Source organism: Pleurodeles waltl, chromosome 3_1 (genome assembly GCF_031143425.1).
Source record: "Pleurodeles waltl isolate 20211129_DDA chromosome 3_1, aPleWal1.hap1.20221129, whole genome shotgun sequence".
Lineage (NCBI taxonomy): Eukaryota > Metazoa > Chordata > Amphibia > Caudata > Salamandridae > Pleurodeles > Pleurodeles waltl.
In genome coordinates this window covers 798,224,939-798,245,072 of record NC_090440.1, presented here as the reverse complement: position 1 = coordinate 798,245,072, position 20,134 = coordinate 798,224,939, and the positions used below count along the sequence as shown (strand labels likewise).

The following is a 20,134-nucleotide window of genomic DNA, read 5'->3' as shown; positions in this document are numbered from 1 at the left end:
CTGCAAGGGCCAAACCCACATCAAAGGAGCTACGCTAGATGCGATTATAGCTCACAATGACTCACTCACGATCGAAGATATTCTTCCTGTCGAATGGGCAGACCATCACATCATTCTATTCCATCTTAACAAAACTCCCGAACACACTACCCACTGTCAAAAGACACTCAAATGGCAAAGAAACATTGACCACATCCCATTAACAACCCTTGAAGAAAAAATCAGCACTCTACTACCGCCCTCTTTGGCCAACCTCTCAACTACTGAGTTAACCACCCAGTACAACTCAACTATTACTAGCATACTTGACCAATTAGCCTCCATGAAATTGAAAAGAGTGAGAAGCACACAATCCAGACCCTTGTTTAACAATGATCTCAATTTAGAAAGAAGAAAACTGAGAGCAGCCGAAAGACTCTGGAGATCCGGCCCATCCACTACCCACCTTGAACAACTCAGAAGGGAACGGAGAAACTACAAAAAACATACAACCAATGTAAAAAACACCTTCTTCTGCAATGCTCTAGACAGAGCCAAAAACCGCCCTAAGGATCTCTTCAACATCATCAAACAACAAACTACTAAACCCCCTCAAACCCTCCACCTGCAACCAGATAGTTGTATCAATTCTGCTAACTTCGTTAATGATAAAATCACCAAGATTGAGCTTTCCCTGGTACCAGATACTCCACCAAACACAGAGCCGCCCCACCTGCCATAAACAATTATATCCATTGCCTATCCCCCTCTGACAACCCGCCTCTTAGAACTGAAGTCTATATCCCTAACCACAATCAACAGTCAACCCACGCTAGCTGGGTAACCTTCCACCTTCTCCTGGCGACCGACATCTCCAAACTTTTGTCCACCTCCAAAACATCCTCTCACCTAGCTGACCCCCCTCCCATCCTCCCTGGCAAAAAAACTCCACCAGTCCCTCATCCCTATCTGGACCAAAATCTTCAACAGCTCCCTACAAACCGGTGTGATTCATGACTGCCTCAACCTAGGCCAAATCACGCCGATTCTAAAGAAACCAGGAGCTGACCCAAACATCCTCCATAACTATAGATCAGTCTCCAACCTACCCTTCCTTGCCTAAACTCTTGAGAAATGTGTTCTCCATCAACTAACCCAACACATTGATAACAACAACCTTCTTAACCCTCTACAATCAGGTTTCCAAAAAGGCTGTAGCACAGAAACAGCCATTCTTAACATAGTAGATGACCTCCGCAACACCCTTGATGCTGACGGATGCTGCCTTCTGATTCTCCTAGACCTAACAGCATCCTTCGACACAGTTGACCACAAGCTCCTTCTGGACTCCCTCCAGAAGAGAGTTGGCATAGAAGGCACAGTCCTCCGCTTGGTTTCTTCTTTCCTACAAAACTGAATGCAACAAGTAAAAATGCATAACATGACCTCGTCCATCTCAATAATTACCAGAGGAGTCCCCCAAGGATCCGTCCTCTCACCCACACCCTTTAACATCTACATGGACCCTCTCACTACCATCCTCACTCGAGCCAACATCCCCTTCCATCTGTATGATGACGACACTCAACTTTACTTTGAAATATCCTCTTTAGAAGACATTCACTGCCTGAACGACACCCTTAAAGAAGTTCAATGTTGGCTATCCCACAACCATCTAAAACTCAACCAGGATAAGACGGAAATAATCCTATTTTCGAAAATGAACCAGTCCCCTAGATGCAAGACTGGCTGCAATCCATTGACGCTCTCAAAAGCAATCTTACCCATACGAGCACGGTCAAGTCACTGGGAATCACTCTGGACTCCAGCCTGACTATGCAAGACCATACCAAGAAGAACGCCAACAGTGCTTTCCACAGCCTTAAACTGCTGAACAGAATCAAATCTTTCATTCCCTAAGACGATCTCAAACAGGCCACACAAGCACTGGTGCTCTCCAGACTAGACTATGGGATCTCCATCCTTACTGGCACGGCCAAATCCCAACTTGCCCCCATGAGGTCCACCCTCCATGCAGCCGCCAGACTGGTGACTGGAATTAAAAAGTATGACCACATCTCCCCTGCTCTGAAGAGTCTAAAATGGCTCCCAATTAAAGCTTGCTGCAAGTTCCGGTCTGCCTGCCTAACACACAAAGCCCTTCACACTGGGAAACCAGAATACCTCGCCAATAAACTCTTGAAAGCAGGTCAAACAAGGTCACTAAGTAGCTCAAACACCTTCCTCCTCATCCTGCCCAAAACCCAGAAGCAAAAAACTCGGACATGCTCCTTCTCAAGCAACGCCCCTAGAATCTGGAACTCCATACCAATCCCATCAGATCCAACCCTTCCCATCAGATCTGCAAGACGCAACTAAAAGAATTCCTCCTCAACCAACCTCCACTTCAAAAAGAATCTCTCACCCCCACCCCACCACTGCCGGAATCTTTTCTTCTTGACCATGTGAAACCTACATGTATAACTGTCTCTTTGAACTTATACGTTTATTATCTATACTGTTGTAAAGCGCTCTGATACCCTCGGGTCTTGCCAGCGCTATAGAAACTATCTAAATAAATACTTCAAAGACATTAATGGGTGTAAGTACTGGACTTCTGACACCACATAGAACACTTCTGGACTGAGGAAAATCTGCCAGGAAGAAGATGGATGCTGTAAGAGGGAGTGCCACTCTGCCTGTTACTTTATTGTACTGGCCTGCTACTTGCTGCTTCTGTGAAAAGACTGGACTTGGCTCTCTACATCCTGCTTTCCAAAGTTCTCCAATGGCATGAACTGAGCTTGCCTCCTGTTAAGAAGCCCCAGAGCCATCAAATACTTCACCTGCCAGCACTTGGGCTCTCTTGCTGAGAGTCCTGACTTGCCAATTTGTGCCAAATCCAGTTCATGGGCCATTGGAAGTGAGCTCTTGTGCATTCAAGAAGAAACTAAGCACATTGACTCCAGAGTGACTTTGGAACCGGCTCGGCGCTCTGACTCCTCACTACTGCCTGCCTGCCCGCTGAGGGCAACTACCACGACCTGCCACAGTGTGAGTCCCGAGTACTGTGTCACCGACGTCGCTGACACCACGTCTTGATCTGCTGGATCTATCAACCCTGCTTGTCGTAAGGAACAAAAGTCTCGCCGCCAAAGCCGCATCACCTCCCCTGCAAACGTAAAGAACCAATGCATTGTCTCCCCTGCTGAGTAGTAAGGAATCTATGCCTCATGACAGTAAGGAACCAATGTCGCACCGGCTCCATCGACGCCTCACCTCTCTGACTTGTGCAACGTCTTTTTTTTCCTCATCGTTTTCCACAGTACTGTAACCGGGGTCCGTGCGACTGGTGTTGAACTGTTAGAGACGACTCTGTCAAAATATCGTGATAGCCCCATTTATTCTTTAAAAATTCATACGATTACTTGTGAATGTTAGATTTTTGTAATTTTGGTCTGATGGCAAATATTGGCTATTTTTCTAAACTGGTGTGGAGTCCTTTTGTAGTATTTTCACCGAGTTACTCTGTGTGTGTGTGGGTGTGTGTGTGCATGTGTGTGTGTGTGAACAAATACTTTACACATTGCCGTTATCTTAGCTGTGTGACTCCCTTAGTATAATTAGAGTGTGGATCCCTACTTGGACAGGGTGTAAACCACTGCCAACTAGAGGCCCCATTTCCAACAGGCGGCCCTGAAGGATATGTTCCCCGACTGCCCAGATGTAGGAGGGTTGGTGGCAGAAACCATGGAACCTGGGGAGACCATAACCAATTTTCTAGATAGAATGAGGGAACGGTGGGGACAGGACAGCCATGGACTGATACAGGCCAACATGTCATATTCCTTTACAATATTCTCAAAGAGGGACTGCCCACGGAAATAAAAAGTGGCCAGAAAGTGGATTGGACAACGTAGTGGGGCTAGACACCAAACCCTGGTGGGAGATACAAGCTTATGTATATTGCATTGTCACAAAAAGAAACAGGAAAGGACAGGGAAAAACAGGAGCAAGCCCAGAGAAACACACATAAGTTGGTCAAACACAAACTGAGGAAGACTGCCCTCAAGGGGGCCATGTTGGCAGCAACAATGCACATGGTAACAGTTCTGAAGGGAACTCCACCGCAAAACCCAAGAGGGTTTCAATATAGCTATAACGAAAGAAACCAGATAGGTTGGCAGCAGCCAGACCCCACAGAACGTTACTATTGCCACAGAACGGACCACATAACCAACTGAGGCCGGCTAAAGGCATACCATGAGCAGAAGTCACTGAGCCAGGGCCAGGCCCCGCAACATTTCTATCTGCAAAACCAAGCGCAGGGAAACCTTAATCCACTTTATGCTCAGCCACAGGGAAGTCAGTCCCTTGCCGCACCACTGCAACAGGGGTTGGACCAACACAAGGCATCGGCAACCGCAGACAGGCACCCGAGCCCAACAAGGACAGGGGCCACACCTGCAGTAGGGAGGCTTAACTGTTTGGCAAAGTAATGCCTTCTTGCAGACGCAGAACCCAAATGCGCAGTAAAACTCAATATCCCCAATGGAAAGCATCCATTTTGTGCATACCTTAAAATTTGCTGTACTAAAACTCAAAAGAAGGACAAATGAGACAACATTAGACAACATTAGAGATTCAAGCCTTTACTTGCATTCAGGAAACTCAGGGCTGTTGTATGTGTTCTGTTAACTGGGTATCCTCACTAGAGTTTGCCATTCAGTGTGCCCGCTGGAGCCTAGGCCACACTCTGCTGCCGATCCCCTAGGCAGGGGTCAGTTGGCCTCACCCCAAGGGGAGCAGTCTGATGAGCAGTCTGATGAGAGAGGCAGGATGGCTCCCCGACCACTACTTAAAACCCAGGTACCTGCACCCACAAACGAATTAGGGCAAGTTCCAATAACCAGGTCAAAAGGTCCCCATTCTCAGGAACCCAGACCAGGAACTAAAGTTCTTTTTGGTGACCCAGCAGCACTACAGCTCCAGCCAGACAGAGGCCCCCTTTTAGTTCCAAAACAAAGTTGTCCTTCAGTGTTAGGAGCCAGGCTTCCAGCATGCTTGGGATAGCCAAGACCCCATAACCTCTACAGCACATGCACAAAAATCAGACAGGTTGCGAAGCATCACATGGCGGGGAACCAGTAGTGGAGGGTGAGGGTTCACAAGAACATCCAGCCATCCAAGTCCATTTCCATTATTCAGACAAACTTCTACCAGTTTTTGGCCTTGCTCCAGACTCTCCATGCTGCAATATTTTTGCCTCCTCCTTCTTTCCCTAAAAGTTTTCCAGGTAACAGCGTTGCACCATGGGTCCAAATAAGATATAGACCGAGGAAGAGGGGGTGCCAGGGAAAAGGAAGTCAGACTGATCCATCATAGCTCCGAGCAGAATAGATCACAGAGATATACTCACCCCTACATCAGGCCTAGCAATCAGCTAACATGCAAGGCCTCACGCACACTGTCTGAAGGGAACAACAATCCCAGTTTCAAACACTGTAAATTAGAGGCACACGGGGGCTGTGGAACAACTCTCTGATTCTCTCCGGTTCACAACAATTAAGATAAAAGATCATTCTAAGGTCTGGGGAAGTGCCCAAATACCAATAAAAAGAAGCTCGCCTGAAAGGGCATACTCAAGACACCTGGCACCACGAGGGAGTGTCACATTGCACACAACATGTTGGGACAAGAGGGGTACACACATGACCTCAGGGCAAGTTGTGATCACTGAACAACATTCACTGCAACACACCTCTTTATATATCCTCTGTGAACATGCAGGTCAAAAACACTGATGGCACCCCCATGCACACACTAGGATACCAATGTGCCACCACTGAATCGTGTAAGGCTACCACTTTCATCAGGAGTTAAGCGGCACAAATGTGGTGGTGACAGCATAGAGTATAGTGAGCAGTTGCAGTGAACAGGCCCTTTTTATTCTGTGTCACCAGAGTGAGGTCTACAGGCTCACTTACCTTTTGACAGGTTCTGCTGCTGCGTGCTTAACTCACCCTTGGCCTACATCAGGTAAATGTGGAGTGCTTCACAGGAGGAGTGGCTCTGTGTTGGTTATATTTGTGCCTGGGAAGGGTACAGTACAAGGATGGTGCAGTACTGTACAGTACATGTGTGGTTAGTACATAGGAATACATTACATGAGAGATGTAGTGCGGGGTGTATGTATGCCTGAGAGGTATATATTGCATGGGAGATGTAGTGCTGTGTAGTGCATGCACAGGGACCCCATGTGCTGGGTGGATTTGTGCTTGGTTGAAGTACATTACATGAAGGGTGAAGAATTGTGCAGAATGGACATAGAGAGTGAGTGTGCTGGCAGTGTGTGTTTATTAAAATAAGTACACTCTGGTTGAATATAGAAAAGCTTCAGTACTGAACAGTGCACACAAATGGAGTGTTTATACTTGATGCATATCTGCAGGTAAAGGTGCTATGCATAGAGGTTTTAATGTTGGACTGAAAGTGTGCTGTTAAAGTACACTGAGTGAATGTTTCTCCGATGGTACATTGAATGGAGGACCCTGGGTTTCATTTTATGAAGCCCAGGCCTGCCTGGTGAAGACATGAGGAGGACAGGAATCTCCCAGACAGATCCGGATATTTCACCTTTCCTGTTAGCTGGGCGAGGACACACTGGAGGGAAAAGGGAATGACTCCTTCTACATTTCAAGAGACAGCTCTTTGATTCAGCAATAGATCACAAGAACACATCTGAGGAATGGCGATGAGGCTAATAAGAGAATCATAAAGAGTAGAGCTGGGGGCCTGGGTTTATCCTTTTGAGGCATGCATCATTGTGACTGACAGTCAGGTGTGAACTCTAGTCACGTCCATGAATTGTTTGGTGGACAATCAGCTTCAGAGTTGTGCATGTACAACTCTTTCATTAAGCAAGATGAAAAGGAAAAGTGTCCACTTCAAAAGAAGCAGAACCCAAAAATAAAACTAAACGTCAAGGACCGAGACCCTAAAACACATTTGGTGTCTGGAAAAGGACTATAAGAAGTGGGGGTTGAGTCCCAAAATATTTGTCATCTGCCAAGCAGCCAGTTGCCCTGTGTGAGAAGGGGAAGATCTGCAAGACCTCTGCCTGTGACCAGGATTGGAGGCCAAGGCCTGCTAGTCTCCATGCTGGGTGAAGGGAAATCACCCAGGGAACACAAGATCACCTGCAGTTGAGCCAGGAGCACCATTACCTGTCAGCTAACCAATACCAGTGTGCCCTGTGAGGAAGAGGAGAGAGTTGGAGGGAGAAAGTTCTAGTGGGGAGCCCTGCCGATAGGAATCCCTGAGGAAGGTGTGAGGAAAGCAAATACGCATGATCGGGTCGTTACCCATGTGAACAGTCTGACGATCCTGTTAGCCAGTAGACGACTGCAGTGATCTCAGCCATGTGAATTACACGGTGTGGGAAGCACCAGGCCTGCACCACCTGGGTGACCCCGTAAGCCAGAAAGTACCACCGATGAACTTAATTGGGCCAAAGAGTGAGTCTTTTGACTGCTGTGTTTGGGGCAATCGCACCAAAGAGTCTGCGCCCGATGTTGAGCAATGTGACAACTACTCTGGTTGTGGCTCAGATGAGAGGGTTACTGTTGTGACCAATGGGTCTAGCCCGTCAGCTGCACCTGAGTTTCCCCGAGCATTGTAGATGCTGCTGAGGAAGTCGCACCATCACTAGAGCACAAGTCGGAAGCCGAGTATTCCCCTAGTCCCTTTGTTAGAGGAACAGCAACTTACCTTTTGTGTCCACCGAGTGGGAGCAGCTCCGATACCTGGAAACTGATGGGTAGCGCTGCTCAACAGGAAAAGCCTGCCACACTGGGTGCTGCCGTGTCCATCACTCCCATGTTTCCTCATACCATTTGTGGAGCCCTAATATGCTGTTTGGCAGAGTATGAATTTGGTTATTTTCCTCAATAGCATTATTGGAAAAATTTATTTCATCTTCCAGGATATTGGTGCCCATCATCCTTTTTTTTAGGTTATTTTTACATTAGATTTCCCATGCTCAGATTTTGGACGACATCCTACAATTCTGGGAGACAAGAGATTGCATTTGGGTTACAGTTGTTTTTAGGCATTTTTGCATGTCCCATCATCACTTTTCAATGGTGTGGACTTTGATTTTCTGAATTTCAGTTGTCATATAAGCGGGGTGTGCACCTTTTTATTTTATTTAATGTGGTTGCTTCACCAAACCGCAAAAGTATTGGTCTATATTTTAGGGGGAGATCTATGCTCTTTTTTCATCATTCTGTCTCCTTTGGCACGAAACCCTTTCTTTAGGTCTCATTCCTTTTTCTGTAAATAACAAAGATTGCTTGTCTAATACTTCAATCAGTGTATTGATTTTTGCTTTCCATTGTCTTTCTTTTCTCCCTCTTTTTTCTGTTTTCTTTCTGTGAAATGATAAATGCATTAATGTTTATCGGTTTCCAAATGACATGTTGTTTTGATGATTTCTAGCCTGACAGGAAACCATTCTCTTTATGCGCTTTTTTTGATTGGATTTCATTTTTATATGAATAAATTAATTAGTGTTTTATTTACACATAGAACTCATTGCATTTATATGAATGTATTGTCTGAATATTATTGTAAGGGACTTTTTGTTCTTCCAAAAAAGCTGAGTCCATCGCTAGTGGCCAAGTATGCCATACAGGATTCGGACTTGTGACAGCACTCGCTGCACAGCTGAACACTGCCACACTGCCAGAGCAGGTAAGACTGGAAACAGGCCTTTGGGGCCCGGGGGATTTACTGCTTCAGGTTCTGTTGCACCATAGACACTTCTGAATGAAATCCTGAAGAGTCAAATGGGAATTTATGAGTTTGGCCTAATAGCTTGCATTGCCTGATGCAGCCACCAATGAATGGGGAATCACTCTGAACACGTTACACGAAGGAGAGTGGGACAGGGATCTGCCTGACAACTATTAGAGCCCCGACCTCAAGGGGGATTGTGTTGTTGCTTCTGAATGTCGTATTCCTTTTCGTGTGCAGAGTTAGAAATAAAATACTTCTTTTTTCTTATAAAAGCAAGTATTTGGCTGGACATTTATTTATTTTTCGCACTGTTTGCACTTTGATTTATAAGTCGTGTTTACTGACCTGTATCTACAGCCCTGAAAGGGAGCCTCGACTGCTCGACCACAGCTACCAATGAGAGTCGAGTGTAGAATAGGTACTTGGACCAGTTGAGTAGGTTCTATAGTAAGTTGGGCTCCGGGGTATCAGGAGTAAAAGACCTCAATGATTGGGCCCAGTAGCACTGCCATTCCCTATGGCCCTCTAAAAGGAGGTCTGACACCTAAAAACTCCTTACTACCCCTTAACGCTACCCATTTCTGAGTCCTAAAAACTCTTTCTACCCCTAAAGACTACCTTTTTTTAAAACCTAAGAACTTCTGACAATCCTTTAACGCTACCCTTCACTGATCTTTAAAAGCTCCTAACTACCCCGTATTGTTACTCTACCTCAAACTTTAAAAACCTCTAAAGACACCCTTAACGTAAACCTCACTGAATTCTAAAAAAAAGCGCTTTCTACCTCTTAATGTTACCCTTCCCTAAACTCTAAAAAAAAAACTCTAATGATCCCTTCACACTACCCTTCAATGCACCCTGAAAACTCCTTACTGCCCTTTAAACCTTCCCTATACACTGCCAACTTTGTACTGCTCCTTGACACTACCCTTGGCTAAACCAGAAAAACTTGGTATCCCTTAACACTACTCATTGATGAACCCTAAATATCCCTTTCTGCTCCTTATTGCTACCCTTCTCTGAACCCTACAAACCTATACTACTCCTTAATTCTGCCCATCCCTGAACCATAATGATCCGTGCTGCATCTTAATGCTACCCATATCTAAACCCTGAAAAACCCTTACTACTCTTTAATGCTACCATCCATGACCATAAAAGCCCCTTACTACTTCTAAACGTTACCCGTCCCTTAACCTTAAAACCCATTAATTGCCCTTAATGCTGCCTTTGCCTTAACCCTAAAATGCCTTTCTACCCTTTAACACTACCCTTCCCTGAACCTTAAAATCCTTAGCTACCCCTTAATGGTACCCTTCCCTGGACCGTAAAACCCCTTACTACTTATTAATGATAATTTTCCCTGAAATCTAAAAAACCCAACTAGCCATTAAAAATAACCTTTCCTGAAACCTACAAACCGCTTAACGATTCCCTTCCAGAACCCTACAAACTGCTTACTATTCCTTAATGCTACACATCCCTGAACCCTAACAGATCTAACTACCTCTTAACAGCACTCTTCCTTGAAACCTAAAAACCCATTATGATCCCTTAAAAGTACCTATCCCTGAACTCTAAAAACCCTTATTATTTTTCAACATTACCCTTGCTGAACCCTAAAATCCTTACTACCCCTTAATCCTACCTTTCCCTGATCCATAAAAAACATTTACTACCTATTAATGCTACTTTTACATAAACCCTACAAACTCCTAACTACCCCTTAATGGTCACTCAGTGACTCTGCCTGCTGAAACCAGGTGGGGATTTTGCCAGCTGAAATTCGCCGAAGTGTGAAATTCTGGGAAGAATTGGAAATAAAAGTAGTGATACCCTGGTAATTCCTCATTTCCAAGACAACCATCCAGGGCCCACTTGTGGTCCCTGTTATTTCTATCACCACCTAACTCGTTTCAGTTGTCAGTGACTCTAGGGGGACGAGGGATATCAGTGATGCCATTATAAAGTGCTCAGTAGCATCAAGCAACATGAAAAGACTCTCTAAAGAGTTGTAAGCATGCTTCTTGGGCATCAATGGAAGCAATCTCAGGACAACATTCGGCTGCTCATGTACAGTGGACCTGTGTTACACTGCCGTTTGGGATAAATGCACGACTAATGGAGTCATTACAGAATGTCAGGTGTTTTGCTGTAGTAATCATGTAATCATGACATTAACGGGTATTTAAAGATGAATGTGCAAGCACTGTGTCTCTCGCTTTTCCCACAATTATTGGTGTAAAATCAGCACCAGCCTTTTGCTTGTATTCTGGTACTAATTGCCAAAGAATGCTGTACTTTTTTTTCTTTACGTAAACATAGTGTTAAATGCACTGATAACCACTTTCCACAAATTTCACTGGTTTAGTTACAGCTTCCCATCTATTCTAACTGACCCCAAAGTAGTATGTCTGTGGATGACAAAATATACCAATTATCAGTACATAGCTATTCTAAATGATTCCTAAAAATGGACTATCTTTATGAGATAAAGTTCCCTTGATAGGTCTGGCTTGCCAAATCAAACGTCAGTATGACATATTTTTACCAATTCTTCAAAATATGTATAGAGTGGCCTTCAACCTGGCTCCACCCAGAGAGTATTACTCTCTCAACTCATGCTATCAGCAAGCCCCTATTATTTCGCCTTCCAGGAAGTGCTTCCATTAGAATGAACAAGTATTATAAATCTGAAAAATAAACTGAACTCTGCTGTTTGTCACGTTCAGTTATTTTTCTCTTATATGCACTCTACACAGAAAGCAATATTTTTTGCTACTTTTTCTCAGCATTGGCAAAGCCAGTTTGTTAGGATTCAAAATAATAAACAACATTTGTGCTTACAGTGCAAGCAAACAGCGTTTATGACTTCCTGTGTTTCCATTTGTTGGTACATTAAAGTCAGGCCTTTGGCTTTCCCAGGGCTTGTTTTAAAGGCTGTCACCTGTATATGAGGGGGGCGTTTTGTGGGCGCAGCCTGCTTTTCTGTACAGTGCAGTCTGTTTTTTTTACATTTGAACATATTACACTCTTCCTACCTGAAGATCCCATGGGAGGCACAGACAGGAAGTGGTTGCCAGTTTCCTTTCCATGTCTATGCTCTTCTGTACAGGAACAGCATAGCCACCTGTTACAGTTGGTACACAGAGTATAAGCCGGTTTCTTTTCTTTGCACTCAAAACAGCTCTGCAAAGAAAGTACAATTAATACTAAGCAAACTTCTCAATATACTGCCATATTTAATGGTAATGCTACTTTGCAGTGACTGATAGGAAATAAGCTGAAATCTGACCTTAATTATACTCATTTCAAATGAAAGCCTACATTACGAGCATACTCATTATGGTCAAACAAACAGTTGCTAAATCTGTCTTTTTAAATATTCTGTTTTGCAGGCAAAATATCAGTGTGTTACAGCTAGATTAAAAGCTTTTGTTTTAAAACCTATTAGGTTACTAATACATGACTGCGTAGGATATTTTGCGCTGTGGAACCCGAGTTAATTTATTTTCCAACTCTGGCGTGCATACCCCAGCTCCTTGTGCTCTGGCCTAAAAGTGAAATAAATTTTTGTGCTTAAAGCGATTTAATCACACTTTTCTAAGTCAGCTATAAATGCATGCAGTGGAGACGCATAGCTGCATAAATTTCAAATCTCAGATGCACAGATATACACTTCGAGGAGATGTTTTCCGACTTACATAAAAAAAGGTAAAATTCTTTTGAGCACACATTCATGCTCGAGCTGAAACAGCCCGTGTTTTAAAGTGTGTTACTTTGACAAAAACTGTGCAGCAAGTACTTGAATGTCTACGATAAAATATATGCAAACCCTGAATTCTAACACTCATTACCTATGTGTTTTAAACTGTATAATAAATTGCCATGCTGCCTTACTTTCTATTAGTGCTGGAAAAGGGCAAAACCCATTTTACTGGGATAGACCCGGTGGCTCGCATCTAAGTACACGGCATCCCACATAATCTCCCCTTAAATTACAGTGACCAAATGCCTGGCTTTGAAGGTTTAGTATAGTGAGTTGCAGGAAAGGAAGCACTCTGCCTTACCCACACCCAGGACATAGCTTCCAGTGAAAAGACATCATAACACTTAGGGTTTGATTTAGAGTTTAGCAGCGAAGGTTCTACGTCTCAAAGGCAAGGGAGTGCCATCTCCTTCAAACTGAAGCTCTGCCCGCCTTGTTTTGGGTTCGGTTGAACTACGGAGTATGCTAGTGGTGGAGACTACTCCTTCTCTGCCACTGACATAATACACCTCTGATTGTGCAAGAGAGAAATGGCAGTAAGGGGTTTGGCCATTTGACCGCCTGCCTGATTTAGAGTGCGCAAACAAAAGTCCAGTTTTTAATGCCCGTCACCACCAGAGGCAGTGGAAATTTGCAAATATTCCCCAGGCAATGGGAGAACTCTCCCATGGTGGGGGGGCATTGTTTTATTTTATTTTCAAAAAGAATATACAGATTTTGGATTTTGTCTTTGAAAATGAAATATATGAATGTTTGCCCCATACCTCCATCATGTTGACGGAGCTGACCATTACACTTTAAAGGCATTGACAGGAACCACTGTGGCAGCCAATTCCAGCTTATACAAGAAATGTCCACTGGACTGGTGGACATCTATAAATTTGACAGGTGGGTACTCTCTAAGGGTGGATGGAGTACTTTACTCCATTGTGCTGACAAAGTAAATCACATCTGCGGAACGCAAAATCAGTCCCTCAGATCTCACTGTGTAAAAAGCACCTTTCAAACAAAGCAGAGCACTTCACACCACTGAGTGAGTTTAGGTGGGCCTTTGAGGAGTGTGGATTGCTTTGATTCTATGCTGCAGGTCTGGTTTGGCTGGCCTTGAAATGCAGGGCTATGATATTCTTTTAGCTCAACATTACTGTTCACAGTTTTCTGACATTCCAACGCTCTGGGATAGTTCTTGCGCTAAAGCACATTTCTGAAACAAGATCATGGTGTTGTAAATGCTTAGAGGAGAAGCTATGAGAAATGTAGTTTGATTATGATATGTATTCTTCAAAACTGAGTTCAACTTTTACAAACTAGTACATAGACACTCTCACGCAGGTAGTGGACCTTTATAGAAAATAAATATGTATGTCTGCATACTATAGCACTTTTGTGTAAATATTTTATCTAACTCTGTCTCGAATCACTGGGACTGAAACACAGTACCATGAATTAAGGAAGGAAGATAGATCTTTGCAGATCCCATATATGTAAAGATCTAACAGAATCTCTGCTTGCACTGTTGGAAAGTTTCTCTTGGGGGGGACACAGTGCAAAAAGTACAGGAGATAGAAGAGGTTGCGTCCTCACTTTTGGGCATGCCTTCTTTTAGGCCATGTGAAACAAAGCAAGTGTTTTCAGTGAGTGGAGAAGGCCCTGCAGACTTAGGGAGCCGAAGCTGTTGCAGAGGAAACCATGAGACCTTTTCAAGTGAACCTGAAATGAATTTGTGAGGAGTCTTCCAACAACTTGAATTGTGGCCTGGTGATCAAGAAAACTTTAATGAACGTTTTAATGGAAGTTTAAAAGCTTTAAACACTAGGGAAGATTTTGCAGAACCTTTTCTAAAAGTTAGCAGTTTGAAACCTTTGATCTCGGGAGAACCAGGACAAAGCCTATCCATTTTAGATGCATGTCCATCCTAGAGCTTTTAACTGCAAAGTTGATGACCTCTACAGGGTGGCAAAAATCATCCATGCTTGTTCAGCAACACCGTCCAACCTTGCAACATTGATTTTTTTCCAGACACTTTCTTGGTCTAAAATATACACCTTTGACCAGGGTGATCCACTAACTTCCTTTCCAACTTCTCTTCATCAAGGATCAGCAAAGTAGGGTCCAAATAATTTAAGTATGGCTTTACATTTGATGTATTAACCTTAAGGCTTGTATTAAAAAAAAACAAAGCATTGCTAACTGGCCAGGCAACCTATTCAGTTGGACCAAAGACACATTTGTTTTCTTTTCATGTGTGCCTTCATGTACATTCTGCCAGCCTACAAGATTCTAAGACCTAGGAATCTGCTCAAGTTGTTAGTGTTTGCAGGAAGAGGAAGCACATTTCATAGTATGTTTGAGGTCATAACAAAAAATTTAGCCCCACCTTAGCAGGTTGAAGTTCTAAATAATTTTCAATTCACTCGATCAACTGTTCTAATATTGCAGTATGTATTGCTGTATCATGCCTACTGATATAGAAATATACAAGGCTCCAGATTGTGCTCATTCTACACACCCTTTTAAGCCACCCATAGATTGTCCAATATCTTACGAACATGGAAGAAATTTTAGAGTTCAGAACAGAAAGTCTGAACCCAGTACACCCAGAGTAACTCCCAGAGCTAGTCTGCTGGCCTCCTGTTCAGAGTCACAGGGATATAAAAGCCTCCCAACCACCTGAGCTAGCACCCAGATCCAGCCAGGGCAAGAACCCTGACCCCCAAGTAGTGCCCCTCAGGTCCTGAATCCTTGGTGTTGTCTCCGTGGAACTGAATTTAAGTTTTTGGGCTCTTCGGGACCGAGAATATGCCAGTTGGTGGCAAAACGTTGTTGCTCGGACTGCAGGTTAATGCAAAATTCCATCAACCCGACCCTTCACACTACAACATCGATGGCTTGACTGCCCACGATGTCAATATGATCTTCATGCTACAGCAATGACACCCGCAATGCACGGCCTGATCTTCATGCTACAATGACGACCGTCCGCAACGCTTTCTTGCTCCTTAAGGCCCCCTCCACTGCAAACAGGACTCTGCTCTGGTCTGAGAAGGTAACTTCTCAGCAGGACTAACCTGGTCCTTATATCTGTCCCACACTCCATCGCAGACAGCCTAAATTTGTGATTTTTTCCAGTCTCGCCAGCCTGATAGTCCTGAGTGGCGCTTTGGGCTTTTTGGAGCAAATTGATATCTCCGGCTCTACCAACTGGACTTTTGTCATTTTGGTCTTCATTTATTTCCTAAATGTTGCACTATTTTTCTAAATTGCTGAGGGATTTTTCTAGTGTGGTGTTTTCACTTTATTACTGTTTGAATCGCTGCATAAGTACTTTACACATTGCTCTCAGTTAAGCCTGACTGCTATGTACCAATATAACCAAACGACTGAGCACAGATTAATTTGGGGTTTGCTTGTGCCTCACTCTGACAAGGATTGTGGTGGCTGTTTGAGTAGGGTTTTGCCCCCCTCAACGACAAGCCCAATTTCTCACATATACCCTAGATAAATAACAAAATGATGCATATTGAGTATGCCATGCATTACCAAAGTATGTTATAGAATGTACCTAATTGGCCAGTGTATTACAGGTGGCAGGGCGGACATTACTACATAGCATCACAAAAACAGATGCAACTTTATTCACACATTGGTACACATTCACTTATGAAACTATCTGCATGACTGATTTAATAGAAAACCATTGATTATATCTTGGAGAGAACAGAACCTCTGTGATTACTCTTCTTTCTACAACATGAAATGCATATAGAGCTGAACAGAAATCAAATTTGTGTATACCTGTAGGGCATTTTTAATCATTTCAATGTATACCAGCCCATGATATATTGGATTGAATGTCCCTGACTCATATCTTATGTAGGCATCACAGTCATATTGTTCAAAGGTTGCATTCTTCAAAATGGAAGAGTGAATAAAAATTCAGCTCAGCACTAGGCAGAAGTCCATTATTTGAACACGATTTTTGACTTGTTTTAGCATAGTTCATCATCCACAAACATGGAAGGTGGCAATCATTCTCTAAGATTAAAGCAAAAGAGAAACTGTGGGAAAAGTTGACTTACCACTGCGAACAGATCCATTGTTGATGTACATATTTTGGTCTCACTAGTTCCTTCTTCAAATTGATACCTCACTCACAAATGCATTTAGAATGTAATTAGTTTTTTTACTTAATTTTTGATTTAGCCCAGACAATAGCGGCAAAGATACCCGTAGAACTTGCTACGGTCTCCTCCAGTGTAACGTTCATTTCAGCTATTCTTCGAGTGATGATCAGTCCCTCTTATACAGACACAGAAATGTGGATGTAATTTTAGTGACTGGATTCTTTCGGATCACTAGACAAATGTGAATTTGTGCTCAAAAGGATGAAGTAATGCAACTACCCTTTATGGTTATCTATCATCACTATCAATGTTCAACCTTGAGAAAGAGAAAGTATTAACCGTTATTCCTGGAACCAAAAGAAGTGCTGGTTGTCCCTTTATGTTCTATTGACTACATAGGTTTGCACTGGCCCTCCAGAGTATGATAAAATTGTATGTAAATAAAACTTATGTTGCCTATAAAGCAATGTATTGACAAATATTGTGGACTGAAGATTAGTTTATTTCTACATGCCAATGGGGCTGACCAGTTCTGCAGTCAGAGTTAAAACTTGTATCACTAACTTTGTTTTACATTACTATCACAATCACAGTTTTAACATAATGGTGGGAGCACTTCTTGATTATTGGCAGAGGCGTTCACCGCAAATGTCAAAGGGGGGGCGAGGACAGGGGAAAATGAAAAAAATAAATATATATTTTTTCTTAAGTACTTTTTTCACTGCCTCCTGCCGCCTCACTCCTCTTCTGGTGCCCCAGCATTAACTGGGACACCAGCACAGGCTCCCCAGCAATCCTGGTGCTGCTTTAGCACAAAACCTAACATGAAAGCAGCATCAGGATTGGTCTGAGCAGCAGTGACTGCCACTCAGACACAGCCCTGGGGTCTGTGCAGTTTCTACAGCCCGGCAGTTAAACACAGCCGGGCTGGATTAACCTAAGAGCGCATGTGTGTTTGGCGGGTCTAAGACGGCCAGTCAAACACACATGGGCAGTTAGGTGCACTCTCTCCTCGTCCCACCTCCCATGGCCCAGCCCTGCCCCTTCTTGTACTGCTGGCTGAGCCAGCAGTTGAAAAATAAAACAATAATGCAACTATCATTTTATGTTTCATCTCCTGACTCTTGGCCGGGGAGTGACGCTTCTCTGCCATTGCAGAGGAGCCGCCACTGGTCAGTGGAGCTTTAGCAAGCTCTGCCAATGGTAAACCCTTACTTGGCAATCCCACCAACATAATATCATTGGTTTATAGTGCCAGTCCCCCCACTCCACTGAGGGTGAGGTGACCTTCACTGATTTTCCCTGTCTATGTCTGAGAGGCAAACCATATTGGATAAGGGCAGAGAAAATATGGAATGGCCCTGACACTCAGGGAAAAAACCCTATATGTCAGGTCTTTCTTCCTCCCTGCTTTGAAACTTTGTTTTCTCCATACTAGGCAAGCTCTTTAGGCATTGTATCCCCTTGTCAGGAATAAGGCCATGCGCAGTCCAGGTCTCTCCCGAAACTCCGCTGCGCGGCTCTGAGATGCTTTATGCGCACCACTTGTCATCCCCTCTTGTTCCAAAGGTGACCATCAGCGTCGTCTGCCCTGTGGAAAAGCTCATAGAGCTGCAGGTTCAGTATATTGGTGGACAAGATGCACTTATCAGTGCTATTCCATGAAGGGACTACAGTTCCCATGTTTTTAGAGGCAGCAGCCATCTTGGGGTGTGGCAGGCATATAAAGGCCAGCCACACCCAAGCACATTGCTCACTATTTTGAAGACTTCGATGCAGTCAGACCTCGTAGGGGCTTCTCTGAAGAACAGCAGAGTTCCTGAATGGCAGAGTGACATCCAACCGAAGTATTCTTGTTTCCAGGGTGCATTCAAAACCGAGTAGGTCGTACTCATAGCGGTAAGGCTTTGATGAATCCAATTTTGGAGGAAGTCATTACTTCCAAAGGTAAAGCGCCCCTTAGCACAACGAGCAAGGCGTTTTCAGTTTCTAGAGTACAGCAGCCTTGGCGCAAAGATCAAAGGCATTTCTGAGCACAGGTGTAAAGCACCCTTTACACAGTAATTCATGCGTTTTAGTTCACAGATGTAAAGCGCTCTAGGCAAGGCAATTCAAGCGCTTCAGTTCACAGATGTAAAGCGCTCTTGGCACGGAAATTCAATCGCTTCAGTTCACAGATGTAAAGCGCTCTTGGCACGGCAATTCAAGCGTTTTAGTTCACAGATATAAAGCACCCTTGGCACGACAATTCAAGCACTTTAGTTCACAGATGTAAAGCGACCTTGGCACGACAATTCAAGCGCTTCAGTTCACAGATGTGAAACACTCTTGGCACAACCATTTAAGCGCTTCAGTTCACAGATAAAAAGCGCCCTTGGCATGACAATTCAAGTGCTTCAATTCACAGATGTAAAGCGCTCTTGGCACGACAATTCAAGTGCTTCAGTTCACAGATGTAAAGCGCTCTTGGCACAACAATTCAAGCGCTTCAGTTCACAGATATGAAACGCTCTTGGCACAACCATTTAAGCGCTTCAGTTCACAGATAAAAAGCGCCCTTGGCATGACAATTCAAGTGCTTCAATTCACAGATGTAAAGCGCTCTTGGCACGACAATTCAAGTGCTTCAGTTCAGAGATGTAAAGCGCTCTTGGCACAATTCAAGCGCTTCAGTTCACAGATGTAAAGCGCTCTTGGCACGGTAATTCAAGCGTTTTAATCCACAGGTGTAAAGCGCTCTTGGCACAACAATCAAAGCTCTTAAATTTACAGGAGAAAAAGGTTCTTGGCACAACAATCAAAGTGATTCAGGCCACTTGAGTAAAAGCGCTCCCTTTGCATAATGAGCATAGCGCTTTAAGGCAAGACAAGTAAAAGCGCTTCCTAGTATTATAAGTAAAGCGCTTCAAGTTCAATGAGTAAAACTTTTCAGCCTTTATAGTTGTGAATGTGAAAGTATTTTTGGAGATAAGCAAATCATAGTTTTCATTGTTCTTTGAAAAGCTTAAGATGTGAAAAGCATATTTAATTCTTTGAGATTTTCTAGGTCGTGATCAAAGGTTTATGTTATGAATGCAGAGATGTTACAGGATTGATATTCTGAGTGTAATCGTAGTCCAAAGCTCTTGCCATCTCTTGGTTCTGAGGTCATAGTTTATTCTTGTTCCATGTTCCAAAGAAGGGGCTTTGCCCTCATTTCAAAAGGAGTCTCCATCTAATATCTCGGAGAAGCATTTAGTCAAGAGTCTATTGATGAGTTACATTTCTATGAATGAGTAAATGCATATTTGTTCTAACCTTTTCTTTTCAGATCGCTCTCCCTGCTGTTCCCTACCCTAATTCCCTTCCCCCCGACTGGCTTCATCATAACTCTGTGCTATAATATCTTTCTGAGTTGGTGACTCCGAAAGGTGGGCCTTTTGTTCAGCGACGTGCAGATCCCAAGGAAAGGACACTGTGACAA

The 20,134-nt window shown here is 43.7% G+C and overlaps 1 protein-coding gene across 2 annotated transcripts in view; it reads right to left on the bottom strand.

The window, feature by feature from the left end:
- TRIM66 (tripartite motif containing 66) overlaps positions 1-20,134 on the bottom strand; it is a 549,453-nt gene that overhangs the window by 447,601 nt on the left and 81,718 nt on the right. For both annotated transcript variants that reach the window (XM_069223667.1, XM_069223666.1), the window contains exon 3: positions 11,820-11,967. In XM_069223667.1, coding sequence (XP_069079768.1) covers positions 11,820-11,967 — 148 coding nt within the window. The remainder of the gene's footprint in view (positions 1-11,819; positions 11,968-20,134) is intronic.